Raw genomic sequence first — 23,825 nt, forward strand, 5'->3', positions numbered from 1 at the left:
GAAGCCATTGCCTTGTGGGGTCAATCTCAGGGAAAGAAAGTCGCTGAGGTACACACAAACTGCTAAGTCTCATTAGAAAAAATTTGGGAAGGTGTTCAGCTCTGAGGCCTGGGTCTCTGGCCACACCTGCCAAGCTGAGGTGCACTAGCCATTTGCCCCTAGTGAGGAGGCAGCAAAATAAAGCAGAAATGAGTTGCAGCCACCATGGAGACACAGTTTGTCTATTTCACAACTCTGCTTATGGTCTATGTGTGCTAATTACCATGTCTGCCTCAAATGAATTGAGCTTCCTCCCCTCAGAAAATGTAGCCTCAGAAAAGAGGAGGCCCTCTTATGTTCAAGTCCTTACAAGGTCTCCTATAGTATGGAGTAGGATCTCAATTGATTTCAATAACACATGACTTGTTGGGTAATCATCCCAAAATGACTTTAATCAATACTAGTTTGGGGCAGTGATAGAATTCATCTGACCGAATTAGCAAAACACAAACAAAACCCACATCTAGATTTCGTAATGACTACTGGAGTTACAAGCTCAAAAATGCAAGGAATAACCAGGTCAGTAGACCCCCGAAGGATTATTTGAAGAGGAAATACAGATATTCCTGTTTCTGACAAGATGTTGTAGCTTGTGGCAAGCCAGTGTTCTAGCCAAGAACAATGTGAAACTGTATAAAATTTAAAAAACAAACAGAAGACCTCTTGAAGGTATTGGAGACTGCTGATGGGGCAGCCAGCGAGCGCTTCAGGAGCAGAAATCTCAGTGAAGAGAACACAAAGAAGGTGAGCTGGTGATCAGTGAGCCACTGTTCCCTCAGAGCTAGTTCTCAACTGGGAGCAGAGGGTGATCATCCTAGCAGAGGCACATACGCAGGGACAAAGGCACATACGCACAGCTTTTGGCAATCTTATGAAGTTAGAGAAACAGAAATTGGTGTTTGGTGCTGCAAAGATATCCAGGGCTTATGGGAAAACTTCCAGAGAGTAGGGAAGCACAGACAAGTGAGCCAGACAATGTAGTATTCCTTCCAAGGCATGTGCCAAGTCGCTAAACTGCACAGGACAGGAGACTAGGAAATTAAGCAGAGAGCTCTTGAAAATCATAGAAGATGTTTGGGTAGTCTCCCCACGCTAGAGAGGCAAAAATTGGATTCCGGACCCCACCAAGAAGGAAGGCCCATAGAAAGTTTCCTCAGAGCTACAGTCTGGGGGTTAGGATAAATCAGAGGTAGTCTGAGGCTAATACAAACTGCAATCCAGCTTAGTGTCAGTTCTGCCCTGACTGGGGTATAATGTTCTGCATTCACGCAGGCTGCACACCAGAGGACAGGGAAAACCTTCACAAGAGAAAAACATGGTCATCCAGATCTTCCGTAATTTTTACATATATTGTTCATCATTCAACTAATGCTTATCAAATATACTAATAAAAAGGACCAAGGGGAAAAAAAGACAATAGAAATATGCCCACAGAAAACACACTTCTAGCATATTATTATTTGAGTTACCAGATTTGAACATTAAAATAATTGTAATTATTGTGCTCATGAAAATAAATGAGAAGACATACAGAGCTGGAATCTATTAAAACAAATAAACCAATTGAGTGGAAATCCTAGAACTAAAAAGGACAATAACTGAAATTAAGAACACAGTAGATGAATTTAACAGAGTTGAAAGTTAGGTCAATAGAAAATATCCAGGCTGATGCTTGGTGAGCAAAGAAGACAGAGGTTTGAGAAAAGCACATAAAAAGCATAGGGACACAATAAAAAGTTCTAATACCCATTTATGATCTCAAAGGGGTGGAGAGAGGGAACACACAAGAAGCACTATTTGAAGAGAGAATAGCCAATAATGTTCCCAAACTGACAAAAAACATCAACCCACAGATTCAATAAGTGCTATAAAATACCAAGCAGGAAAAAAGTAGAGAAAACCTACATGTAGGAACATCTTAATGAAAATTCCAAAAAACATTTTAAAGCAGCCTCCTCAAACAATAAGAAAGGGAAGGAAGGAAAAGGGGAAGGAAGGAAGGAAGAAAGGAAAGAAGGAAGGAAGGGAGGGAGGGAAGGATGGACAATTACATGTGAAATAGCAACAATAAGACAGACCTGTGACTTCTCAACAGTAATGATGGAAACCAAAACTGAAAGAAAGCAACTGACAACTTGGAATTTGGTATCTAGCAAAACTATCCTATAAAAGTGACTGTGAAAGAAAAGCACTTACAACAAGCAAACAATGAACAAACAGTATGCGAGAACTCTTTGCCAAAAGCTCAACAAGAAAAATATTAAACAGAGTTCTTCAGGCACCAGAAAAAAAAAAAAATCCCAAGGCAAAACAGAGAAATCGAGGAAGAAATGAAGAGCAGTGGCAAGGGTAAATATAGGTTAAATTTACAAAAGGAGTTTTTAGTTTAAATCTTCCAGTTTGCAAAACAGCAAAGTAGTATACAAGCATGAATAACTGGTACTAATGTAAGAAACTGATGAAAGTATATTAAATATTTTTTTTAAAACTCCCCTTGCCTATCTGATACAGATTTGAGTACTACTGGGTGGGTTTTTAAATTCAATATCTAACGTTAAAAAATTAAAATGTATCGGGGCGCCTGGGTGGCGCAGTCGGTTAAGCGTCCGACTTCAGCCAGGTCACGATCTCGCGGTCCGTGAGTTCGAGCCCCGTATCAGGCTCTGGGCTGATGGCTCGGAGCCTGGAGCCTGTTTCCGATTCTGTGTCTCCCTCTCTCTCTGCCCCTACCCCGTTCATGCTCTGTCTCTCTCTGTCCCCCAAAAAATAAAAATAAACGTTGAAAAAAAAATTTTTTTAAATAAAAGTCTCACTAAAAAAAAAAAAAAAAAAATTAAAATGTATCAATCAAAAAGCAGGCGGGCTCCTTACAACTACATACAGATCTGCCATTACCTTGAAATAAAAATTTTAATTAAAAACAGAATTGAAAATGGGAGGCAACACAGTGGCAGTCACTTGTGTAGCTATTTCTAATGTTATGAGAATCAATATCTATGGCTTGGGATAAAATTTCCAAGGACAATCTCACATATACGGATTTAAAAAGCGCTGTATCTCCACTTTGATGGTAGTGGCAAAGAATTCCCCTGATAAACGGTGTGAGATGAGCTAAAATGTAACTTTAGTAATGAGAAAGACACTATGTCAAAGATGAATTATAAGAATTTAAAGAGGCACCTGTTTGGCCCAGTTGGTTAAATGTTGGCCTCTAGATCTTGGCTCAGGTCATGATCTCACGGTTCATAACAGTGAAGAGCCAGCTTGGGATTCTCTCTCTGCCCCTACCCTGTTTGTAGTCTCTTTCTCTCTCTCTCTCTCTCTCTCTCAAAATAAATAAACTCAAAAAATATTTTAATAAAAAAATAAAAAAGAATTTGAATAAAACTGTTTCATAAAATGTGACAGGTTTCTAAGTTATATATTATTCTTTAAATGTAGGTTAACTAAATCAATAGAGCAAGTATCAGTAAATCATTGATGCTTCTGGAGATAGCCGTAAAAGTTTCACTATTCAAACTGGCTCCCAAACTTTAATTTATGTTTTCATTTCCTCTTTGGGACATTAAGGAAATTGTCCTCTATTTTTTTTTTTAAGTTTATTTACTTATTTTGAAAGAGAGAGAGAGAGAGAGAGCATGCAAGCACATGAGTTGGGAAGGGGCAGAGATAGGAGAGGCTTTACACGGTCAGCACAGAGCCCGACGCAGGGCTCGATCTCACAAACCATGAGGTCATGACCTGAGCTGAAATCAAAAGTTGGACTCTTAACCACCTGAGCCACCCAAGAGCCCCAATTGCCCTCTGCTTTTAATCACCTTTGTATTCATGTTTTTGTGGTAAAACAAAGCCTATCATACCCTACATTTCATGGTTTGCTTAGCATCCCTTATCAAAGAGAACCTTATCAAAGACAAATACTTGGAGCTCTGAGAAACTGCCCCTTTAAAAGAAGTAGTGCAGGGGTGCCTGGCTGGCTCAGTTGGTTAGGCCTCCAACTCTTGATTTTGTCTCAGATCAAGATCCAGCCCCGCCTTGGGCTCGGAGCTGGGCTTGGAGCCTGCTTAAGATTCTCCCTCTCCCTCTGCCCCTCCCAGCTGGTGCACATGCTCATGCTCTGCCTTTCTCTCTCTCTCTCAAAAAAAATGTATTGCAGAATTCTAGAAGAATTTTATTTTGTGCTGATGAACACAGGGTGATGACTTTTCAAATTTAATATTAAATGCACTCCCTGGTGATCGGTTAATAATCTCTAATTTCCCCAAAGGCCAAAAGGTATTGAGTTTTACTCAAAGCCTTTGCTTTCATGGTAGATGACTACCAGAATTGCCTCTTTTTCTCAGCAACACTGTGACCAAGCTCATGGTTTGGTTTGGCAAGATCTACATACTCTCCTTCTGGCAAGAGGAATGGCAGGGCCCTCTGCTGGTGGCACTCAGCATGAAGAGTGCAGTCACTCTGGGAGCTGTCTCTCTGAGCTGGTATGGGACCAATCTACAGGGTTGCCCTGCCCAACATTTGTCTTCTGGCTTTCGTTTTCCCAAGTTTCATGAGGAGATTATACAATGGGGCTTCTTCTCTTTGAGAATAAGCGAGGAGTTAAGAGAAGGTTTTGGAGAGGATTGTGGTCTGAGGATCCTAAGCAGCACCAAGGCAATGAATGGAAGATTTATGGAGGAAAATCACGTTCCTCCAGACACAGGACCACCCAAACTTGCCAAGGGTTCCTGTGCCTCAAATGCACTGCAAAAGCTACAGAGCTGCTAGATTGAAGGGACCTCACGGTAGGAAGGAATAGGGGGCACTCCCGTGGGGACGACTGTGGACAAGAGAGTAAGGCAAGAAGGGTTTTCCAGGAACTAGAGGTCAGATGGGGATGGAGGCCGGATCCCCAAAAGTAACAGAATAGACTTTCCCACCATGCATGACATTTCATAGCAATTTACATATGATTTCAGGGGGTTTAAAGCCCTTCCCTCTTCCCCATAAGAGCCATTCATGAATCCCTGGTTAAGGGCCCATATTCCACAGGAAATTCTTCCTGTCTGGCTTGTTCTTTCCATTCTGCTTCATCTCCCTCTTTTCCATTTCCCAATTAAGTTTCATTTATTGGGGGCCTGAAAAGGAACCTTAACAATAATAATAATAGCCATGAGTTTTGTTTTTTGAAAGCACCTTCTATAGGCCGGGACATTTGAGACACTAATGCTTATAAGTCCATCAGTTAGGTATTATTGTTTGCTATTTTTAGGTAAGACTCCAAACAGTTGTTCTATTAAATTACAGAGCTTGTAAAAGCCGGATTCCAATCGTAGCCGACAGGCTCCTGAGCAGTGGTTCTCAAACACTGCTGAGTTTTAGAATCACCTGGGGACTTTAAAAAGGTCTCCCTACTGGGATGCCTGGGTGGCTCAGCCGGTTAAGCATCTGACTCTTGATTTCAGCTCAGGTCATGACCTCACAGTTTGTGGGATCGAGCCCTGTGTCAGGCTCTGTGCTGACAGCATGGATTCTGCTTGGGATTCTCTCTCAAATAAACTTACAAAAAGAAAAAAAAAAAAAAAGGTCTCTGTACCTAAGCTGCATCCCACACCAATTAAATAAAAATCCCCATAATTTTCATCTCCCAAGGTGATTCCAAAGTGCAATAAGAGGCCTGCTGCTGAGAAGTGGCACCCAAAGCCTCTGTATCTAACTTGTACCCTTGCCTATGAAACAAATCTGCACAGGGTCTGTTGCTTGCCAAACTCACATGAGAAGTCACCCCAAACCATCGTTTATCATCGGACAAGGAGGCAGGAACAGGCAGGTGTTCCTCTTTTTGTTCTGTGTAGGCCCTTGGCTGATGACTGCTTCCCATCCCACCTCATCTGTGTTTTCTCTGGTTTCCCTCTTTAATCTCATTCAGGTTTACCAGCACGTCAGGCCACAGGCTCTACTGGTGAACGAGCCTGTGTCTGACCAGCACGCTGGCCTCGGAGCTGCTGGGGGAGGGGCTCTGGTGTGCCTCCTCCCGCTGGTGGCTGCGTGAATCCTGCTCTTAATCAGATGCCTTCATACTGACTGACTGTGCCTGGCAGGGGGTGTAGAAGTGGCCAGAGACAGCCCTGATGGAGGCTATGCAAGTGCTGGGGAGGGTGACAGTCCTCGAGGCTCGGTGAGCCGACCCCCTCTGCCAGGTATACGAATCCAGGCTTGTCACAACGTGGGTCCCGTACCCCAAAAGATGAGCTGAGGATGTGCCTTTGCCACAGCCAGAAAGCTATCACGGTGAGGGCCCGTCTCTATGCCTCTTCGGCAGTCACAGATCAAGAATTATGAGGGTTAGGTGACAGGACATGATGGCTAAAAGCAGGCCACGGGGAGAGCAGCTAGATCGGGTTCCAACCCTCTACCACTGCCCGCTGTGTGGCTTGGAACACGTTTCTCAATTCGAAAGTTCCAGTTTGCTCATTCTTAAGTGGAGGTAATTACAGCACCTTCCCCATGGGAATGTGGGGAGCATTCAATGAGACAATGCGTAGAAAGCACTTAGTACGGTGCCTAGCCAACATATCCACTGAAGGTTAATTATTACTTTTACATATAACAATAGGCAACTACCAACTCCGTATTAACACTGAAGCTCCAAAGCCACCCGCATTGCTCAACTGAACTCTAATTGGATGTATGAGAGACACAGACTTGGGCCTCAGGCCTCACGATTACACAATAACAAAGGGTAACTCACTGAGAAGCCAAGCCACACGAGTTAGAAGTGGGTCAACTGGCCACCTAAATGCTGCCAACCTGCAAGGAAGGACCGTGTAGGCTGAGGTAGACTCACAGGTGAGGTCTGCGCATGAAGCAGCACTTGGGGCTCAGACATTTGTCACTTAGGAGGCTAACTTTTCCCATGAGAAGGGAAGAATGTTGGTGCTAGATGAGACCTCAAAGATCACCTCATGCGAAATCCTCATGCTACGGCTGAAGAAACCAAAGCCCAGACACCAAGGAGCCAGCCCCAGGCCTCACACTGGTAAGCAACAGCCCAGGAGTAGAATGTGGGCTTCCTTAAGCTCAGAGTCACTGTTCTTTCCATGACGCCACACTGTCCCTTGTAAAATATGTGAGTAACAGATTAGAACCGATAGCGCTAATCTTTCTGTTCATTCCAGCCACGGTGAATATATTACCTATGTGCCAAGATAAAAAGAACAATCTAATTTGGTACTTAGCAAATTCAGAAGTCAGAATTTAGAGGCCAGATCCTGGATGGACAAGGTTCAGCTACTAACCAGCTGGGGAATGACCCCTTTGAGATTCTTTACCCTTTAGGCCAGAGGATGGCACACGCTTTCTGTAAAGGGCCAGATTAGCAAACATCTGGGCTCTCCTACACGGGGCTCTGTTGTGTTGGAACGACTCAGCTCTGCTGGTGTAGCCACAAGGCGGCCACAGACAAGACATAAAGGAATTAACACGGCTGTGTTCCAATTAAACTTTATGGACACTTGAAGCTCATAGAATTTTCACGTGTCGCACAACATCACGCTCCTTTTGGATTTTCTTTCCATTTAAAAATGTTCGGAGACAATACAAAAACAGGTGGTGGGTTGATTTGGTCCTCAGACTGCAGTCTGCCCAACTCTGCTCTAGGAAATGAACACAGCAATATCTGCTCCACTTACTTCGCCTGGAAATGTTTTCTAAGTACATATATAAATTGCATAAGCATAGGGAAGCTCTGAAAAAAATGATCTAGAGATTCCAGTTATACATGCATAATGCAAACCAAGATTTGAGTTGTATATATGTAATATAACATAGATACTGAAGAGGAAAATAGGGTCCGGGTCCCAAGAAATCATCCCAGTATAACCTCCAACTCACGTGGTTGAGGACAGATGTTTATTTCTGAGAGCCAGTTCTAAGGAAACTATTCACAAATTCGGTGGTGTCCCCTGGAGTGGGGATGCTGAAAGGTAAAACTATGTTTGAATGAGGAGGAAAGCATGAGGCTTATCTAGAGAGAACTAGAGGCAATGGGTAGAAGTCAAAAGAAGGTACACATCAGTTCAACAGACAAAACTAACTTTCTCAGAGTGCAAGTGTCCCACGGTGTCATGAGCTATCTTACATACAGTGAGAATATTCAGGTAGAAGCTGGCTGATCACCTATCAAAAATGTGGTATACTCGGGGCGCCGGGATGGCTCAGTCGGTTAAGCCTCCGACTTCGGCTCAGGTCATAACCTCACTGCTCGCGAGCTGGAGCCCCGCATCGGGCTCTGTGCTGACAGCTCAGAGCCTGGAACCTGGAGCCTGCTTTGGACACAGTCTCCTCTCTCTCTCTCCCCCTCCTCCACTCAAGGTCTGTCTCTCTCTCAAAAATAATAAATATTAAAAAAAAAATTTTTTTTAATGTGATATATTCTGGTACATAGCCTAGGGGAGAGGGTCAGCTAAATGACCTCGAAGGTTCCTTTTTGTCTCAAAAATTCTAGAGTCTATACAATGAGTAAATGCATAGAAAGAACCATGCAGAAACTTGATGTGTAAGACAGCTGGGAGCCTTAGGGACCCCATGTAAACCCTCTCTTACCTACAATCCCATGGACAGTGACTAAGTTCTCAGCCTCCCTGGCTTCATTCACACCAGCCTCACCGTTAGCACACTAGGCCCATTTCAAGAGGTACATGTGGGGACCCCAGTACTCAGCAGGGCAGGATGTCTGCCTGGTTGCCACCTCAAGCTCACCTCGATCCTGTGTTGGGGCCAAAGATTTCAGGAACTGGATTATCAGTGAAAAGGTGGAATCAAAGAGATGTGCCACTTAGAAAAATAGCTAGTTATTCAAAGGCAGATCATAGGAAGGAGAGATAAAGAAAGGCTTAGAAGGGGAGCAGCATTTCCCAGCCTTCCTCTCAGTGCCCAGGGTCAAGCCTTTCTCAGCGCTGAGCCCATGGTTATCCAGTGCTCTAAGAGCCATTTCTACTGACATGAACAGACTTTGGGGGTAAAGTGAAAGAACGGAGCGTCTTACCCTTCTCGTTCATCATCCGTGTTGTAATACACCTGTGAAACAAAACAATAGGCTTACTGTAGGTCAGACACAAGAAATGGAAATCTATTACGTGATGCACAGAACTCTTCTAGGCTCTTACACTGTCTCTTAAAGAAGACAAAAGACAAATCTGTTTAATGATGCTGTGTGTGTGTGTGTGTGTGTGTGTGTGTGTGTGTGTGTGCGTGTCCCCAAGGAAATACAGACTTAACCTCATATTCTCCCTAGGATTAATTCTTAGATTTTAAGGAAGTAAAATTAGAAATCTGATTATTGTTATTATTAGCTCAAGTCATTCTGATCAGATTACCTACAGCTCTAAGCCAAATCTGGCTTTTGATAACAAAGAAATATTTTAGCAGGACCTAATATTTTAGCAGGATCTCTGGAACAAGGCCTGTGAGTAACCGATCCCATAGGGTCCACAGGTGAGCTGCCTAAGGCTACTGCGCTCTGGCAAAGAGAGGGGAGCAAGAGAGTCCCACGCGGCGCAGCCGTGATATCACCCGGGCCTCTTCTGGCTCCCCGAAAAGGCCTGGGTTATTCTGGCATCCCGCAACCACAGCCATTTAGCGGTCAACCGTCTTCAAGCTGGAGAAAGATCATGTGCCTCTAGGAGGTGCTCCTGGCCAGAAGACCTCTGGGAACAGGTTTCTTTAGGTGGTCAGCATGGTGGCAGGCAGAATCAGATTTAAAGAACTTATGAAGCATCCATATTCTTTTATGAAACTACAGAAATCCAGAGGGGATGTGGGATGTATCTCTCAGCCCAATTATTTATAAAAATTAATTGCAGGCCTGTCTTGAGCTTTCTTTGTGTGCTTCAAGACCATTTGTGTCTGGGTGAAGAACAATACCCCCAGTTAGTATCAGACGTTTACATGTTTAACTTCAAAAGTTACTTCCGGTTCTAACGCGGTTGGTCACCGCCCCTCCCCCAGCTGCCTGGGAGAAAAGCACCTTCGCCTAGACTTCGCCTAGACTGCCGCCTTCCCTACAAACTTTCTCAAAGGCTCTTGGCAATTCCTGGGATGCTGCCACGCCCAGATTTCCTACACGACAAGGCTGGTTACCTGCAACTCTTTGGGCACGAGTCATTCTACTCATTACTTAGATTTCCACAAGGAACTTTTTCCTCTTAATTTTTTTTTTTTTTTTAATTTCTTTAACGCAGGCTCCATGCCCACCACAGAGCCCGACACGGGGCTCAAACTCACAACTCTGAGATCAAGACCAGAGCTGAGATCAAGAGTCATACGCTTAACCGCTGAGCCACTGAGTCGCCCAGGTGCCCCTCCTCTTAAAAATTTTTATGTCTATTGTTGTATATTTTGTTTCTTCTTAATAGAAACCAGCAAAGGTAAGATGTTTTCTTCCTCCCTCCCCCAAGTTTCAGTGTGGCTCTGGAGGATCTGTCACGGTGATGTTCTAGAAATGAGACTGTCTATTTAGGTGCATATAGAGTGACCCACGTAAGTGAGGGAGCCTGGGCCATGGCACTGGCCACACAACTGGACTTTTGGGAAAAAGTTCCTGATGCTGGCCTGTTTTTTTGTTTTGTTTTGTTTTGTTTTTGCTAGTTTCTTTAAATGTGCCTTGTCTGTCTATATGACAGGGTCATGGACAGCTCTCTGAAAAGTTGATTGGTGACCCCAAAATGAAGCAGCCTTCTCTTAAGTGTTTTCCTGCCCTCCTGGATAGCCTCTGTGACACTGTTCCTATCACTGTCCTTGAATTGTCACTTCTTCTCTCACGCAATGACCTTGCTGTTTCTTCCTTGTTGGCTGTAGGGCTTATCGCATGGCTTTAATTTTTAGACAGTGTTTCTCAAACTTTAGAGTGCATAAAAAATATCTGGAGCCTTTGTCATAAAGGCAAATTCCCGGAACCCTCTTCAGAGATTTTAATGCAAAAGACTTGGACTAGGGGCGCCTGGGTGGCTCGGTCGGTTAAGTGTCCGACTCTTGATTTTCACTCAGGCTCTGTGCTGACAGCATGGAGCCTACTTGGAATTCTCTCTCTCTGCCTCTCCCCCATGCTACCTTTCACTCTCTCTCTCTCTAATATAAATAAATAAACATTAAAAAAAAAAAAAGACATGGAATGGAATTTGGGAACCTGAATTCGTATCAAGCATTCTTGTGGTCTGGAGGAAGGCTGTTTACAAATGACAACTGGGAAGACTATTCTTGAGGGTACGGAGGAGGAGTGAAGTGATCCTTGGGTTCGGGTGCCTTGAGGAAGGCTGATGCCTGAAAAGTGTGCGTTATCCGGAAAGATGATGCCTCCGTGTCTCACAATTTCTCCCAAGCTCCCCTTATCGCTTGTTTCTAAAGCCATTCCAGAGAAAAGCCAGTGACCATTTGGTATTTAATGTGAGGAGAGGGAGACTGAAGATCTCCATAGTGCCTGCACATTGGGTTCATTCCCTCATACTTTTTGATAATTGTCTGATGAAGATTCCAATCCGCATGTGCATCGATGAGGTAATGGAGGAGGAGGAGGGGACACGTAGGCTGACAGTGAACATACCCACTCCCCAGTCCGTGTCCTTGGGTGACTAGGAATTGCTATGCCATAGCTGATGAGCCCTCAACATGGCTGGGGGGGGTCTCTCACCGACCCTGAGGGCTGGAGGGCTGCCCACTTTCCAGCTGCACAGGGCTTTGATGTGGCTGATTTTGACAAGGCTTGTGTCTGCAGTGATTCCTGAGTGGCACACCATCACCTGCCTTCCTCCCCTACCCAAGTCCCCATTTATGGTGAAACCGGCCACTGCTAGATCCTGTTTTGCAGGGCAAAGCCGGTCTCCACCCCCACCACGCCAACTTCTCAGGCCTTGGCACTGCCGGCTTCCCTCCTACCTCTGGATGCATCTTCCTGCTTTCTAGCTGTTCCAAGGCAAGGCAGCCTTTAAGCCCTAGGCAGCCACCGTAGGCGCTCTTGTCCTTGGGCCAAGAAAGTTGATCAACCATGGAATATTCACTCATTGTCCCAGAGCACAGCTGACTGTGTTCCTTTGTTGCCCAAAGCTCAGGCAGGCTCCCTCACTGACCCCTTTAACTCTGACTTCGAGGCCACAGGGGAAACCTGAGGGCTCTGCAAAAGTGGCCCCAGACTGTAGAACTTAACTTCGCCAATAACTCGGGGGTGCTGAGCTGCTTCGCATCTGCTACAACAAACAAACTTTAGAGGCGACATTTCCCTTCTGATTTGGTCACAGGCTAGGAACCTAGCTCAGACACGGAGGCCCAAGTGCGGCCAGAGGGCTGACAGCCGTGAGCAGCCAGATTCGGTCTTTTTCTCTGCAGATTCATTTATACCTTTGTCTGTTTCAGAGACGTGTTCCCAAGAGAACAGGTCACGCTGTCAGCTTTGACACAGAGCCGAAGCCAGAATCATGACAGTAAACAGTAAGAACAATTTAACTCAATTATCCCTTCTTCTGGGAAGTGTGGATACCCAGCTTCATAAAGTCCCATGGGGCTAAGACTGTAAATATACAAATCACCGTTGTTCCCGGGAATTAAACAAATGAATGAAATGAGGTGCTGGCGCTCATAGCTTGATAAACCTTAACATTCTTCCTTCCCCTTTGTGTCCTTGTTCTTATCAAACAAGTCAGACAAGAATGTTAAATTAGTTTTTGGTGGAATGTACTCTAAGAAAAAAAACATGAAGTATTTTGTTACCATGCTATGTCATGACCAGCAACAAAGAACCCCGGCTGTATAACTGCTTTGTCTCATACCTATAATGAAACAACGTGTGTGCTGGGGGTTGGGAGACGATAGATTCTTAAGGAGAAAGTTGAGCCAATAATGATTTCTCCTTGTAGGTGAATTCCACTGAGTGTCTGAACACTCAGAACGGAAGAAAAACTTAAGTGTGTAGTATGGCCCTATTTCTCAAAACAAACCTTTCGTCAGAGGATTTTGAGTTTGAAAGAAAACTAACCCACACAAGATTCACTGAGAGCCATTTGATTTGGTGAAAGACAAACCTGCATAATGCTAGGGAAGTCCTTTTTTTTTTCCACCCAATTTTAATTTACCACATAAAATAAGTAATACTAAAAATATTAAAGAAAGAAAAAAAATCATCCATCACTTAACCCGCCTCATCAAGTGTTGCAATTTTCTTGTTACCTTCAAGTTCAGGTACATACCTAGGATCACAGTATAGACAGAAATGGGTATTCTAATTTTTTCTTGCACTGAATATTATCATAACTAGTTCTTCTGTTGCCACATAATTTCCGTAATTATAATTTTAGTGGCCACATAATATTTCATCAACTTGAGCTACCATAATGAGTTAATTATTGGGTGTTTATGTTATTTTAATTCTAGTTCTTTAATTTCACTTGTAGATATAAGGAGAAGACGGAAATTACTTTTAAAAAGGCATGTCTAAAATCTCATTTTTTCTTTTAGTGTGAAATTATCTACCTATTCAATGGGAACTGTTCATTTACTAAGGGAAGAATTGTTGATATGGTTTTATTTAATCGATAAAGTTTTCCTCTTGGGCAACCTTCTGAAGTTACAGGTGCAGTTTAATTTCCCACCATGAGGTGGAGCTCTGTTGCATCAGGCTAAACTCACAAGACCACAGGGACAGCACACAACTTTTTCTCAGATTATCAGTGTCCTTACTTTCTTCCTCTTTCACTGCTTTGTCAACACTTCACTACTATCAGCTCACTCCCTTCTTCCCCTCAGCTTCCTCTCCTGAGACATTCCTTTCCATAAAAATCCATTTTCTTACAAAATGACTGACTTTTCATGGGAGGCATGGAGTGCAGGGGTTATTTTCAAGGTCAACACTGCCTGATGTGATTCTGCCTCGAGGCTCCACCGGCCCCGCGGATGGATGGCAGGTGGATATTAGCAGATAGGTCCTACCTGTCCTGTCCTCTGCAGGTTTGCAAAGTGAACGTCGGGTATGAAGAGGACCGGTTGCGAGTGCAGATCAGGCATTGTTTTGAAGTAGGTGATGTCGCTCTTCTTCTGTAAAGGTATTGCCGCCAACTTCCCATCAGAGGCTGGACGTGAGAGGGTTACACGTGACTAAGAACTCTTAGCTATGAGCCCTAGTCTGAGTTCTCGGTTTTCTCATTTGAAGCTTCCCAAAAGCCAGAGAGGTGAACACTCTTTACCATCTTCCCCTCTCCTACTGCCAAACTAACGGAAAGAGCGTGAACTTCGGGTAAGCACTCGTGAGGTGGCTCGCACCTCTTGGGCCCTCCTGTCCCTCTCTGCACCCTAGATTCCTTGTCTGGAGGAGGAGGATGTTGGTCTCCACGATATTACAAAGTCCTTCCCAACACAAACAATCTGTGATCATGTGATTCCATTTGCTTCTCCCAGAGAAAATTCACCCAGTCTTTATGGCTAGGGAAAAGCAAGCCACCCCTCACATACCCACAGTTTTGCCCACCACCCCCTTCCTTCCACCTGTTCCCCTAGTGGACCTGGCCTGGCTGGAGCCCACCCCCCTCAGCAACACTCACAGTTGTTGCACTGGGTTTGGGAGGGCTGGCCTTTCCCCTTCTTCCTGTTCTGCTTCCTCTCTTCGTCTCGGATTTTCCTTTCTGCTCCCTGACAGGGAAAAACAATGCCAGGCATGTTATCAGAGCATGCAAGAATACTGTCAGCATACAAACCTCTAGGATAAGACACAAAACGAGGGTGAAGGGAGAGCAGGCAGCCCCGTTTCCGTTCCTCTGGCGAGGTCAGGACTCGGTTCTGAAGGCGGAGACAGATCCTCAGTCTGTAGTACATTTTCACCTCTGAGTGATCCCACTTCTTCCAGATTGCCCCCTTTTTTGAAATCCTGTCTATCTATACAACTTCAATTTTGAATCCACACAGAACGACCAGACTCAGGTTCCTATCCCAGGGAGGGGAGTTAGGTAACTTTAGTGATTATAATAAAATGTCATTAAGATAAAGCGTTGCCCTATCAATATGGTTCCTAGGCACAGGGAGAGCATTAAAGTTGAGTGTGAATTCCCTAGAAAACTTCCCCTTTGGCCATTGTCATGGAACTTTTAAAAATCATTACAGTAATGGAAATGAGGGGAGGGCTAAGGTAACTAAGTGTAAGATCATTTTGCACATACGAGTGTGATTTTGGTTTTTGTTTTAATGTGTGCAGAAGTGCTTGGGGATGGTGCTCATTCAACCAAAAAGAAAAAAGTTTGGTCTATTCACCTCCTTGGGGCTCCTCTGTTCCTGGTAATCTGACTTTTTCATTGGCTTCTCTTACCAGATCCCACCCTGCTTAACCAGTTGACCATCACCTTACGGCTCTTTCCTTCTTGGCCTTCAAGGATTCCCTGATTATTCTTATTCTTATTCTTATTCTTATTCTTATTCTTATTCTTATTCTTATTCTTATTCTTATTATTCTTATTCGTCACTCTTCTTTGTCAGCTTTGCCAACTCATTTTCTTCTTCTCACTCTTCCAAATACAGATGCTCCAACAGTTTTCTTTTTCTTCCTCTCTCCATTCTTCATAGAACTTACTCTGTGCCAAATGAGTTCTAAGAGCTTTACATAGATTCTGGACAGATATAATAATTTAACCAGGTATTTTTTAAATCTTTTTTATGTTTATTTATTTTTGAGAGAGAGAGAAAGAGCTCAAGGAGGGAGGGGGCAGAGAGAAAGGGAGACACAGAATCCAAACCAGGCTCCAGGCTCCACGCTGTCAGCACAGAGCCCGATGTGGGGCTTGAACTCATGAATCGTGAGATCATGACCTGAGTCGAAGTGGGACACTTAACCGACTGTGCCACCCAGGCATCCCTTTTTAACCAGATATTTTAAATATGTTTTTATGCCAAAAAACTTCTCATTACCAAAAGGGAGTAACTGTTTTATAGTGCTTCACTTTTAAGTTTTGAATTGTCATGGATAATTATACATCATGGAAATTCACATCAAAAGGGAAATAAAATATAGAAATATATCCTTTGGAAGTTTCTTCAAGATATATTAAGGTTTTGTACAGTTTTTATATGTAGATAATGAAGTGTTAAATGTACGGACCTCACCTTGTCAAAACTGGTGTGAAACATAAGCAAAAGTCTCCCATTATTCATTTTTTGTTAGGTTCATATCAGACATTTTTCTATGTACTTGGAGTTATGTACAATATAGTAGTTAACATAAATTAAAATGTGAAATTTTATATAAATTACAACTCACTGAAGATAGACCCCAAGGTTGGTCAGGCAGCTGTATTTCTAAATTAGTGCTTTATTTGGTACTATTACTATGAGAAAACGGTCTGGAATTAATCTGTTTCAAGACTTATATATGTTCAATGTCAATTTTTAAGAAATAGAGTCACCTGCTTATTATTTTACAGGCATTCTTTGATGTGCCAAACCAAATGGATTAACATAAAACATAAGAGTGGCTCCCCACAGAGCCCAGTCTTGCTGCCATGTCAATGTAAGAAATTTCCTGCCCAGAACGCCCAGATATTGGCATGATAAAATAACAAGTCTGATGGTATCCAAACATTTCTAGTTCCCATTTCTAAAATCAATCTTTGACTTCACAATGACCCAGAAAAGCTTAGATACATTTAATTAAGACGAAGAAAGCTTCCTTGAACATGACCTTCCATGAATTCCTTTCCATCCTTTGATTATCTGTGACCGAAGTTTCTAAGACATTCTTTCCACTCTTATCAAAGTGCAAAAAGTCTACTTCCAGAACAGTACAATTTTCTATAAAGACCAAATTTATCATTTGAAAATAACTTCCCCTGCCTAAATGCTCACTTTGGAGTGTCAGATTTGAAAAATATGCCTGAAGATTTCCTGATTATTTTGTGATCACTGTGGCCACTTCTTGAGGGGTGATGGCTATCCTTGTTTTATTTGACACTTAAATTGTTTCCCCTGAATTTATTTTAAGAATGTGTCCTTAACAGATTGAAAGTTGGCCAAGGTACCAAGATAGTTTGCAGGGGCATCTTTAGCTTTTCATCATCTTCAACAATTGTCACTTCCAAGATCTTTCCAAACAAAAATTAATAAAGAGAAAAAAAATCTTAAAAAAAAAAGCATGGCTTCATTTCTCAAGTTTTACACAATGCATAGTTACTGTTTACAGTAATACAATTCTTGTTTTTCAGCAAAGATAATGGAAGTAATTAAATACAGATATAAAGACAGAGACATAGGTATTGATTTAGGTAGATATATAGACAGATCCTGAATTTTTTAATGCATAAACATATGCATTTCAAAGAAGTATCATAATATCGAAAATAAATTAGAAAAGGTCTTTATTTGTATCTCACAGGTGTGTTAATCATAAATCAAACCGGAGAACTATAAATAGTGCAGAATTACATCTGTTTAGGGTTCTCAACTGTGATTGGGAATCTTATATTTTAAAATGGAATAGCTCTTAGCTCTTTTGCTTTAGAGGATAATTCAAATGAATCATTTGCATTCGCGCACCCATTTGAAAAGTGGAAAAATTAAACTTTTTCTCTTTTCAATCTCCCAGGAGTAAGTTTTGCCTGGGTTTTGAAATTAGAGCTGCATATATGCCAAATTACAGAAGATTTTATATCTAGCTTATTACAAAAATTACCAGCAGGTAAGGTTAATGCGTTCTGCTTGAGATTTCTTCCTTATCCTTAACAACAGAAGAAGTAAGCTAAAAACTACCCCTGGAAACTCTTTATATCACTAGTTTCTTAGAGTCCTAGGACATGGGTGAACAACACTATTCATCCTTCATTTTTCTTTTGTTTTGAGTTTTAGTATTTATCATATCGACACTGTTGACAAAACTAACTATATGAGCATCCCTTGAGGCCTCTCTTTCCCACTGTCAATTCCAGCTCTAATGTAAGGGTAATTGGACTGCCCAGTGTCTCTACTCCTTCCCTTCCTTTCTCCTTGTCCCTAACCTTACTCCTCACCTCTAAGGAGATTCCCAGAGAGGGGAATTCTACAATCTCCCTTGAAATATCTGGAATACAGTGAGGGAATTCAAATTATTTAAATGCTATCCCACTTAGGGGCGCCTGGGTGGCGCAGTCGGTTAAGCGTCCGACTTCAGCCAGGTCACGATCTCGCGGTCCGTGAGTTCGAGCCCCGCGTCAGGCTCTGGGCTGATGGCTCAGAGCCTGGAGCCTGTTTCCGATTCTGTGTCTCCCTCTCTCTCTGCCCCTCCCCCGTTCATGCTCTGTCTCTCTCTGTCCCAAAAATAAATAAACGTTAAAAAAAAATGCTATCCCACTTGTACTTTAAAAAAATTCCCTGTTGCACATCGTTTGGAAATGCTTTTTCCATGTTCAATATGCTGAATTAAAGATATGTACTGATTTTTCTTTGTTCTCTTTTGTTTTTAACAGGCTACCTTGGCTCTTTGTTGAGGCTTTGAATCCTCAGTTGTCATTTTGGCTTTTTATGCATATGGTTGTTTATCAGTTCAAGGAATATGGGTTTGCAGTCAGGCCGGATTTGCATCCAGCTCTCTACTTTTTCGCTGTGTGACTTAGACAAGTTACCTGTGCCGCTGACCCACTGTTTTCTCATTTATACAACTGTGTCTATTGACTTACTGGCCCTTCTACTGGGGAGGCTACCTAAATGTCCCTGAGAGTGGTATTGAAAAGTTTGATGACAAAGGTTTCCTTATAGTGACTTTTTAATTATTCTATTCTATTCTATTCTATTCTATTCTATTCTATTCTATTCTACTTATATGCCCCAAGAATATTTTTAAAGTCTAATAAGTTAACAATTTGGTGTTGATTTCCTATGTCAGTTTTCCCAAGTATGTGCTGGTAGGCTGTTTAAATATACATAGATTTATTTATACATATAGTTTATATTTTAAGTTTTCCCAATTTATCATCTTTGGCATTGATTTAGTTCAACTGTCTTTTAATTAATTTATTTGTTTGTTTGTTTGTTTGTTTACTTATTTATTTATTGAGAAGGAGCCTGCTTTATTGGGGGCAGAGCACTGCACGTGGCCAACGGATGAAGGCAACTGGAACATGGGTCCCTCTGGGCAACTTCCCCAGCCTCATCCCTCCTCGGAGCTGGGACACTCCCCACCATTTCCTTGAAGGCCAATGTGGTAGCTACAGATAGAACCCCTCAGGGGTGCCTTTTTGGTTTTTATAAAGAACATTTTCTTTAGACTTTTGAGGTCTTCGTTTGTTACTTTCATTCTACGTTCTCTCAAGGCCATCAGACCAGCTTTTGTACAGACGACTGCCTTGATGTCAGCCCCAGAGAGGTCATCTTTAGCCATGATTAAGTCATCCAGAGTTACATCATTGGCCGGTGTCATGCTGCTTGTGTGGATCTGAAAGATGCGCTGTTTAGTCTTTTCATCGGGCAGGGGGATCTCAATTTTCCTGTCAATGCGGCCTGGTCTGATAAGTGCTGGATCAAAAGTCTCTATTCAATTTGTGGCCATGATCACTTTCACATCACCCCTGGAATCAAATCCATCCAACTGGTCCAACAGTCCCAACGTTGTTCTTTGAATTTCTCTCTCACCACCGGAATTTGAGTCATATGTTTTTGTTCCAGTGGCATCAGTTTGGGCCCATCACCTAGGTATTTCTGAATAAGTTCAGAGCCAACCACTCTTAAGAAAGTGGCTGAGGTTTGGTTTGCTACTGCTTTGGCTAATAAGGTTTTACTTGTGCCAGGTGGACCGTAGAGAATGACCCCCTTTGAGGGCTTTATACCCATCTCTTCATAATATTCAGGATGAGCGAGAGGAAGCTCCACAGATTCCTTAATTTCCTGGATTTGGTTGTCCAACCCGCCCCCCCCCAATATCAGCATAGGTTTCCTGGGGAGCCTTTTCTACCTTCATCACTGTGACCAAGGGATCCGTGTCATCGATGAGCACCCCTATGACAGCATGCACCTTGTGGCTGAGCAAGACTGAGCAGCCTGGTTCCAGCAGATCCTTGTCTATAACGGAAAGAATGTTGACGTAGTGTTCTGAGCCCACAGATGTAGACACGATGGCATGACTGTCATCAATGATCTCTTCCAACATTCCTACCAACATTGGGGTCCCCCTCAGATCATCCACCTTTGATCTTTCCTCCTCTTGCTTTTCTTCTAAAGTCTTCATTTGTTCCTGATTTCTAATGAAGTCTTCCTCCACAAGAAGAGAGTCTTTGATTCTAACTTCGGTAATTTTAACCGGCACTGAGTGTGACGGGTCACCAGTGGCAGCTTGCTGGCAGCACCAGGTCCCTTTCTTTTCTTCTTTTTCCCCACTCTAGTTGGCACAGGAGGTTCGTATTTCATTTTCTGGTCCTTGTCATCCTTCTTTACCACCTCCAGGGCCACGACCACCACTCTTTCACCCATCTTGCTTCTGCCGCTGAAACCCTGTTCCATTGTTTTAGTTTTCTACCTCAAAGACGCCTATTGTATGTATGTTGGATCTTCTTTACCACTCTCTTACATCTATTATTTTCTTTCTCATCTCTCTTTTTTTTCTTTTGATTTTTAAAATTTTGCTCTTTCCAACTTGCATATTTCTCCTAAGGCATCCCCTGGTATATTTATTCACTCTTGTTTTGCTTCTAGTGTAGTCTTTACTTCTGAAATATTTTAATTGTTTATTTCTGCATTCTATCACAACTCTTTTCAAATCACTCTATTCTCAAGACATGTCATGCCTGAGTTTTGTATGTGATTTATGTGGGTCTTCATGACTTCTGTGTGTTTCTTAATTGCATTTAGCTCATTTTGGAACATTAAGCTATAGGTTTCACCTGTTTCATGGGTAGGTCCACAGGGAAGTCAGTGTGATCTCACTCTCTATTTTCATGAGATACCCATTGGGATTCAACTGTTTTTCTTTCCTGATGGTCATTTTTAAGTGAAATGAATGGACCTGGATAGTTCTGCTAGGTTCATGGCTCTCATGCTCTCTCTTCAGATGTGTTCACAAAGTGATAAAAAAAAAAAAAAAAAAACACAAAACAGTCTTGTATTTCCTGAGATTGTCTACTCCATATCCTTTCTCTTCACCCTTTTTATTTGGAATTTCTCTTTACTTTATACCTTTTTTTTGGGGGGGGGGAGTGGGAGGAGTCCAATTCAACTTGGATTCTACTCCTAGCAGCTTTTTCTTCTAGTGCAGAGTTTTGCCCTAGAAGGGAACTTAAATTTATAACTTTCTGGAGTTCATAGAGCCCCAAACACTTCAATGTTCCATCCCTTTGCACCCAACAGCAATAGCAAATTGGAGTCTACAGAATCTGTACCCTCCCACCCCAGTTTCACATACAGTCCTCAGATGGCACACTTCACTCTCTAGTGAGTACCTGAGGGCAATTTTGTAGGTTACCTGTTCTTTGGTTATCAAGTAGCCCCACTGTTTTCCCTCATGATGATGATACCATCCAGGTCTCAAAACTGTTGTTGCTTATTCCCACTCATATTTGGGATTTGTAAGGATCTCATGTCACATAATCATAGGGTTTTAAGCTTTGCTATTCTAATTGTTGTATCTCTTATAGTGGGATTCAGAGTGATTAAAAAAACTGTATCTCCTCCTGAGTGCATGTTTACTAATAAGCTTATTTTATAGATGCCATTTCTATTCCAAAAAGCTCTAAATGAGACCCCATTTAACCCATAAAAGAATACAGCTTATACTGATATGCTCTGGGACAGGCTTATACCCAATAAAAACTATTAATCTATTATTTCAGTTATCTAAGTGAATTAGACTGATAGTACATTGCAGTATCAATCAGTCATTAAATTAGTGGTGAAACTGATTGACTAATAAAAGAATAGAGTTGACTGATGACTCCCTAGATATCTAACAGGAATTGAAAATGACAGATTACAACTCCCAGTGTGATAAGGTAATTAACTTGACACCATCAGACAAGAGAAGGTAACAAGGGGGAAACGTCATTAAAAGTAGTATCTAATAACAAAGATACCTTTATGATCTTTACTCACTTTGTCGCAGAAGACCTTGATCTGGCAGTAAGCTCTATGAATGGGCTTATTGCTACGATTATTATAACTGTATGTATCAATCTGAATCATCAAAGGAAGTCCTTTCACCCCTTTCTGGGACGAGAAATCTGTACTCAGGCAATTCACAGTGATGAAAATCTGAGGGTGGGACAAAGAAAGGAAAAGGTCACAAGTCACCATAAAAAGGATCTATTAAAAAATGCATAAGCCTAAGACTTGGAATCACAACACTACACAATCTTATAAGGACAAGTGAAGAACATTTGGATACGCTGAAATAAGAACATGCTGAGCACATGAAACATTATATATATCGTAATTTATAATTTAAATATATAAAAATTGTTGCTTTCCTATTAAATCTTGAAATAGACAATTGATGCTTTCCTTTAGGCCTATCAGCAAAGTTTTACCTATTTTTCAAACATGCATAAATCAGATGTGTAAACCACTATCTCTTCAACATATTAAAGCTGTCACTTCTAATATTACATCACTTTCTCAAATCTCTGACCTGTGGGATAAAACAGAACCAAAAACAAAAGTAGGGAACATTTCCCCCTGCACACTACTGCATTGAAATAGTTATTTGTTTATATATCTGTTTTTCCTCCTTGACTATTAATTTTGAGATTGGAGACCATTTCTTACTATTTTGCTATTAGTCGTACCTAATGTAGAGTGTGGTGGAGAACAGGCATTCAATAAACATGTGATGAATCCATCAATAAGTTTATCTGTAGAAAAACCCCCTAAGTTTTATTTAAGTTTATTTAATTAAAAAAATTTTTTTTAATGTTTATCTTTATTTTTCAGACAGAGAGAGACAGCATGAGCGGGGGAGAGGCAGAGAGAGAGGGAAAAACACAGAATCGGAAGCAGGCTCCAGGCTCTGAGCTGTCAGCACAGAGCCCAATGTGGGGCTCGAACTCGTCAACCGCGAGATCATGACCTGAGCCAAGTTGGACGCTCAACCGAGTGAGCCACCCAGGCGGCCCAAGTTTATTTAATTTTTTTTAGTAATTTCTACACCCAATGTGGGGATCAAACACATGACCCCGAGATCCAGAGTCGCAGGCCCCACAGACTGAGCCAGTCAGGCTCCCCCCAAAAGCCCAAAGTTTTAGTTCTAGCTCCAACATTAACCAGCTAAGAGACCTCAGACAAGTCACTTACTGTCTTTGGTTTTCAACTTTTTTCTTAAAATTATTTTTAAAATCCTTCCCTGAAGGATGAAAATGTAAATTATTAAATATTCTGAAAACAATTGCATAGATGCATTATGTGACCCATGTTTTATTTGGTCCCACTGAAATTTTCATTCACTCTCAAACCCTTGACCTTTTGTGTCACAGCAACATCAAAAAGAACAGTCCTGCAAAAGCAAAGAGCCGCTGGCATGAACTGCATTTTAAAGGCCATTCAAATCTTTGATTTTACTACCAGGATTGATCTAATTCATTTTAAGCTCTATTACCTGTAGGTTTTTGGTAATTTATACAAGCAGATATCTCATTTTTAGTGCTATATCGATACAAAGATCATTTTTTAATTTTGTTTCTGAGCCTCTTAGTTGGTCACGAGAAACACATCAATAACGTACCACATCAACAATAAGGCTAAGATGAAATGTCTTAGTGACATGCTAATTACAACAACCTTGTGCACTGTGCCACAGACCCTCACTTTTCCAGCCATCATATGAAAACAAGTGC

General features: G+C 42.0%; 1 protein-coding gene and 1 pseudogene across 1 annotated transcript in view; both read right to left on the minus strand.

The window, feature by feature from the left end:
• GRHL2 (grainyhead like transcription factor 2) overlaps window positions 1-23,825 on the minus strand; it is a 118,442-nt gene that overhangs the window by 19,991 nt on the left and 74,626 nt on the right. Inside the window, exons 8-11 of the mRNA XM_047088957.1 lie at window positions 22,090-22,248; window positions 14,601-14,688; window positions 13,993-14,132; window positions 9,065-9,096 (exon numbers count right to left, since the gene is read on the minus strand). Of these exons, the coding sequence (XP_046944913.1) occupies window positions 9,065-9,096; window positions 13,993-14,132; window positions 14,601-14,688; window positions 22,090-22,248 (419 nt within the window). The remainder of the gene's footprint in view (window positions 1-9,064; window positions 9,097-13,992; window positions 14,133-14,600; window positions 14,689-22,089; window positions 22,249-23,825) is intronic.
• On the minus strand, window positions 19,218-20,894 carry LOC124518961 (26S proteasome regulatory subunit 4-like; annotated as a pseudogene).

The sequence above is a fragment of the Lynx rufus genome, unplaced genomic scaffold, assembly GCF_022079265.1.
Source record: "Lynx rufus isolate CCGP_SWC_20201006 ecotype Redwood Valley unplaced genomic scaffold, mLynRuf1.p SCAF_26, whole genome shotgun sequence".
Classification (NCBI taxonomy): Eukaryota; Metazoa; Chordata; class Mammalia; order Carnivora; family Felidae; genus Lynx; species Lynx rufus.